The 5,432-nt window shown below is 37.5% G+C and overlaps 1 protein-coding gene across 2 annotated transcripts; it reads left to right on the top strand.

Moving 5' to 3' along the window:
* Window positions 1–201: 201 nt before the first annotated feature.
* On the top strand, window positions 202–1,762 carry LOC123490347 (pregnancy zone protein-like). Of its 2 annotated transcripts, XR_006660912.1 has the most exons (5): window positions 217–396; window positions 960–1,028; window positions 1,192–1,300; window positions 1,414–1,488; window positions 1,648–1,762. XR_006660912.1 is itself a non-coding variant. In XM_045220384.1 (4 exons), the coding sequence occupies exons 1-4, from the start codon at window positions 334–336 to the stop codon at window positions 1,452–1,454; spliced, it is 282 nt and encodes a 93-aa protein (XP_045076319.1). In that variant the 5' UTR covers window positions 202–333; the 3' UTR covers window positions 1,455–1,762. The 2 variants fall into 2 exon arrangements, 1 of the variants encoding a protein (XP_045076319.1); XM_045220384.1 differs by having other exon boundaries at window positions 202–396; window positions 1,414–1,762.
* Window positions 1,763–5,432: the final 3,670 nt, after the last annotated feature.

The following is a 5,432-nucleotide window of genomic DNA, read 5'->3' as shown; positions in this document are numbered from 1 at the left end:
CCCAAATTACTATTGGTTTTTTAACTTCTAGTTTTTACCACAGGAGGTTGGTGGAATTGTATCAAATGCATCAAACACATGGTTTCTAGCTGTTTGATGCAATACCATTCCAGCCATTATTATGAGCCGTCCTCCCCTCAGCAGCCTCCACTGGTTTCTACCTAGGCTTGGATCAGTAACAGTTTGAAAACATATCAGGCAACCTGGTCTTCTTATGGCTAAAATAATCAAACTAGTTTAATTAGTTTGGTTATTGTTTATCAAAATCAAACTTTGATATCACAGGCATCTCTTTGCTTTCACAGATATCATGGAAAGGAGCTGACCACCAATATGATTATAGTGGATTTGAAAATGCTGTCTGGTTTTGCCCCAGACCCAGAGTCTTTGGGGAGGGTGAGTTTTTTAAATAACATACGTTTATGGTGTTACCTGTGACCTTTCTCCATGTAGCTCTTGCCTCTCATCTGTGAACCTTTCTGATACTGACCTTTTTTGTCTATAGAATAACTATCTTCAAAGTAATGACTCGGGACGTCGGTTGTAAGATGAAAGCTTAATTTTAGTAATAATACTGGTTCACGTTACATTTTGCCACGTTAGATTCTAAAAAACAATAAAAGAAAGTTGCTAGGATAATCACTTGTCACTTGTACATAACTGGCGCGTTCCCATTTTTGTTACTTCCTGTCGCAAGGCATTCTGTTATTTGCAGTCAATAGCGTAATCCAATACTAACCAATACAACAGAAATATGTACATACTGTAGTTCATTCAATCTCCATCACGTGAATTCTAATACAATTACTATTGTACATACAATATGTAAATAACTGTAAAATAAAAATATATTTAGATACAGCTCAATAAATTAACAGTAAACATTAACTCTGTAACCCATTAAAGTTACAACATTGTCGATGCAATATGAATGATCAGTGAATGGCTTGTCTTCACAGCTGAGAGGTTCACTTCTAGTGGATCGTGTCGATACTAAAGATGACCATGTGTTAATGTACTTGAGAGAGGTGAGACCAAACCATCCATCAGTTTGAAACAGTGCACATAACACTCAATGTAATGGAATTAATTTGTGTGGAATGTCCTTCAATGTCAGCAAAGCTGAAATTACACTTCTGCTTGGAGGGTTTAAATACTTGTAACCAAAATGCTTTTTTTTTCTCCCAACAGTTACCGTCACTATTCCAACCTTTCAACCACACCCTGGACATCATACAGGAGCTCCCAGTACAGAATCTAAAGCCTGCGGTGGTCAAGATCTATGACTACTACCAGCCAAGTAAGTTTATATCTAACCTTCCCCAAGATGTATTTTTCCCTCTTCTTTTTAGTAACATTTAGTTAACTTGTGTTCATTTACTGAGACTTACCTGTATTTTTGGTTTTATTCAGGTGACCAGGCAGAGACAGAATATGTCTTCCCTTGCAAGTAGGGGTTACAAGCTGGTGAACTATCTGGAATTATTGGTAATTTTATATAGCTGGCCTGACCCATATACTATATGTGATATACATCATTTAGTTAACTGGGTCAATATTCCTTTATTCATTTTACCTAAATGCTGGCCAATTTGTTATTAGAGAATTATTTACATGGCCCTATTCATTGTATTTGCCGCTCTGCAGATGTAAGAAGAAAATGACATTAACAGAGGTCACACATGCAACCCTTGAGGCATCTTTCAAGATCTCAAGTAAAGGATGTAACTTACTGGAATTAAAGTTTTTCATTAAAAATCTATTCTTGAGCATTTTTTCGTGTAGGTTTTGATGTCACACTATGGCAAGCAATGAGTTCAAAGGTTTAGGCTCAGGAGACAAGGGGAATATTGAAAGGCTTTATGTAAGACAGTAAGTCTCTTCCTGGGGAACTAGTACCCATGGATGTACCTGGCCTATCCAACAGGGGGTACTTGGGAAGACTTATGAGCTATATGTAATTGGGAGTCCAGTAAACATAAAAGATCTACAAATTGTTTTTGTTAAGTTCCAGAGAGCTGCAATGTGCTGTTAATCGGTGTTGCCAACTGTACAAAGGTGTGTAAATGTTATTTCTCAATTTTGCTCAAAGCTTTTGGTTCTCAGCTTTTTTCTTCCTCCATCTGTAATCATCATGGGCCCCTGTAGTAATAATCAAGGTGTGGTTCTCTTTTATTTCTCATCAGGGAATGGGATCCAGGAAATCCACTCACTCTAAATCCCATCAACAAATATCTTACAAGGGGATGCGTCCTGTCCTGATCATTCCCATAATGAGTCGTGGCTATAATCTCTATTATGAATATCTCCTAATAATTTATTGAGCTAATTGAGCATGGAAAGATGTAATCGAAAACATCTCACAAATCCATTTAGAGAAAGAGTAACAGAACAATCGAGATAACACAAACAGATACTATAGAGCCCTGTTGTTGACAACACAGCTCACTAAATATATTAACAAATATATCAAAACATATAATGAGAATTATGAACATATGAGTATGCTGTGAAAAACAGTACTTTTGAAGAGTAGCAAGACTCCTCATGACTTAACAATGGGAAATTAAAAACGTCCTTGTTATGGGTTAACAAGTGTACATGCTGATCTGATATCAAGAAAGAGTATTCAATCACACTCCACTTTAGATGTCAATAAAATACATCCTGTTTTTTGCTCAGAGAAGCTGCAACACAAGCCCACTTGATTGGACAGTAGCTCTTTAAACCCCCTCCCAACTCCTCTTATTTTTCCTTCTGCTCTCTTCATTTGTGCCCTGCCCAGCCTACAACAGTGATTCTCACATTTCTGGTCTCTTATATTGCCATATACTGTACATATTGCATTGCTGAAGCTAGAACGACGTGAACATCGAAGACAGCCCTGAAATACAGTCAACAGTGACAACGGTAAGATAAGACAAGATCAGGTGTGGCTTAAAGATGGCGGACTGAATACAGCTGTGCAGATCACGTCAAGATAAACACGTAATATTCAATATCTGTACGTTTGACTAAATATTAGCACTTAACTCCACATACTCGTGGGTAATACCCTTCAATATGGATAACAACACAAAACAAATTATAAGGCTAGAGACATTTATTGACCAATATCACCAAAACAATCAACACCCAAACATGACGGAGAGTAAACATGGAGAACCAATCCCCCCAAAAAAACGACAGTCCTCGACGGACACAGAAAATGGATCCTTTTCTCCATCCGGAATGGTAAGGGTGGGAAACCAATCTGTTACAGTCGATAAATGATAAACTGGGCATACTTGATTTACACTACCAGTCAAAAGTTTGGACACACCTACTCATTCAAGGGTTTTACTTTATTTTTTAAATATTTATTACTTTGTAGAATAATAGTGAAGACATCAAAACTATGAAATAACACATGGAATCATGTAATAAACAAAAAAGTGTTAAACAAATCAAAATATATTTTATATTTGAGATTCTTCAAATAGCCACCCTTTGCCTTGATGAAAGCATTGCACACTCTTGGCATTCTATCAACCAGCTTCACCTGGAATGTTTTTCCAACAGTCTTGAAGGAGTTCCCACATATGCGGAGTACTTGTTGGCTGCTTTTCCTTCACTCTGCCGTCCGACTCATCCAAAACCATCTCAATTGGGTTGGGGTCGGGGGATTGTGGAGGCCAGGTCATCTGATGCAGCACTCCATCACTCTCCTTCTTGGTAAAATTGACCATACACAGCATGGAGGTGTGTTGGGTCATTGTCCTGTTGAAAAACAAATGATAGTCCCACTAAGCCCAAACCAGGTGGGAGGGCGTATCGCTGCAGAATGCTGTGGTAGCCATGCTGGTTAAGTGTGCCTTGAATTCTAAATAAATCACAGACAGTGTCACCAGCAAAGCACCCCCACACCATAACACCTCCTCCTCCATGCTTTATGGTGGGAAATACACATGCGGAGATCATCCGTTCACCCACACCGCGTTTCACAAAGAGACAGCGGTTGGAACCAAAAATCTCAAATTTGGACTCCAGACCAAAGGACACATTTCTACCATTCTAATGTCCATTGCTCGTATTTCTTGGCCCAAGCAAGTCTCTTCTTCTTATTGGTGTCGTTTAGTAGTGGTTTCTTTGCTGCAATTTGATAATGAAGACATGATTCACACAGTCTCCTCTGAACAGTTGATGTTGAGATGTGTCTGTTACTTGAAATCTTTGAAGCATTTATATGGGCTGCAATTTCTGAGGCTGGTAACTCTAATGAACTTATCCTCTGCAGCAGAGGTAAATCTGGGTCTTCCATTCTTGTGGTGGTCCTCATGAGAGCCAGTTTCATCATAGCGCTTGATGGTTTTTGCGACTGCACTTGAAGAAACTTTCAAAGTTCTTGAAATGTTCCGTATTGACTGACCATGTCTTAAAGTAATGATGGACTGTCATTTCTTTTGCTCATTTGCCCCACACCCACCTTGTCACAACACAACTGATTGGCTCAAATGCATTAAGAAGGAAAGAAATTCCACAAATTAACTTTTAAGAAGGCACATCTGTTAATTGAAATCCATTCCAGGTGACTACCTCTTGAAGCTAGTTGATAGAATGCCAATAATGTGCAAAGCTGTCATCAAGGCAAAGGGTGGCTATTTGAAGAATCTCAAATATAACATATATTTTGATTTGTTTAACACTTTTTTGGTTTCTACATGATTCCATATGTGTTATTTCATAGTTTTGATGTCTTCACTATTATTCTACAATGTAAAAAATAGTAAAAATAAAGACAAACCCTTGAATGAGGAGGTGTGTCCAAGTTTTTGGCTGGTAGTGTATATACACATATATTTTTTAAATATTATTTTCCACTAACCCTACCACCCCTCCCCTAATTGGAGTAAACTAATGAACAACAACACTTAGGCTTCTACTTCCAGATTATACATACTATATACATTTTACGGACACAATCTTTTTTACAAAAGTTATATTTTGTTTGTTTTTAGTCCTGTCTTTCTGATGTCCATCCAGTTTGATTTCTATTTGCCATATATTTCTAACTGTGCTGTTCCACAAAAGGTCTGAACCTATATACATTTTACGGACGCAGTATATTTTACAGGAGTTACCTAGTTGTTATTAACTATTTTGCAATCTATATGGCACATCTGTCAATTATTGGGTCCTTTAATGAAACTGGTATACTTTTCTATTCATCACAATTTTCTTTAACCAATTTTAGTCTTTAATGCAGGGCCGACAAACAAGTTCCTTGCCTCTTCCATTTTTGCGGTAATGCTGCAATTTGTTGGTTGTAATTTTGGGTAGAGCAGACATTTCCATATATTTGTGTTAGCTGCATGTGTGACATAACTCCACCAGTCCTATTTATGATATCATTTACAAAGATGATACCTTTTTTTAAATCATGTTTTTTTTTA

This window comes from Coregonus clupeaformis, unplaced genomic scaffold, assembly GCF_020615455.1.
Source record: "Coregonus clupeaformis isolate EN_2021a unplaced genomic scaffold, ASM2061545v1 scaf3697, whole genome shotgun sequence".
NCBI classification, from domain to species: Eukaryota; Metazoa; Chordata; class Actinopteri; order Salmoniformes; family Salmonidae; genus Coregonus; species Coregonus clupeaformis.
This window is presented reverse-complemented; position numbering and strand designations above follow the sequence as displayed.

What these genes read in the sequence shown, in the direction of transcription:
- LOC123490347 (XM_045220384.1), top strand. Translation starts at nt 334, where the DNA reads ATGATTATAGTGGATTTGAAAATGCTGTCTGGTTTTGCCCCAGACCCA. An exon ending in ACCCAGAGTCTTTGGGGAGG is followed by an intron (nt 397 to 959) that starts GTGAGTTTTTTA and finishes TTGTCTTCACAG; the next exon opens with CTGAGAGGTTCACTTCTAGT. An exon ending in CTATGACTACTACCAGCCAA is followed by an intron (nt 1,301 to 1,413) that starts GTAAGTTTATAT and finishes GGTTTTATTCAG; the next exon opens with GTGACCAGGCAGAGACAGAA.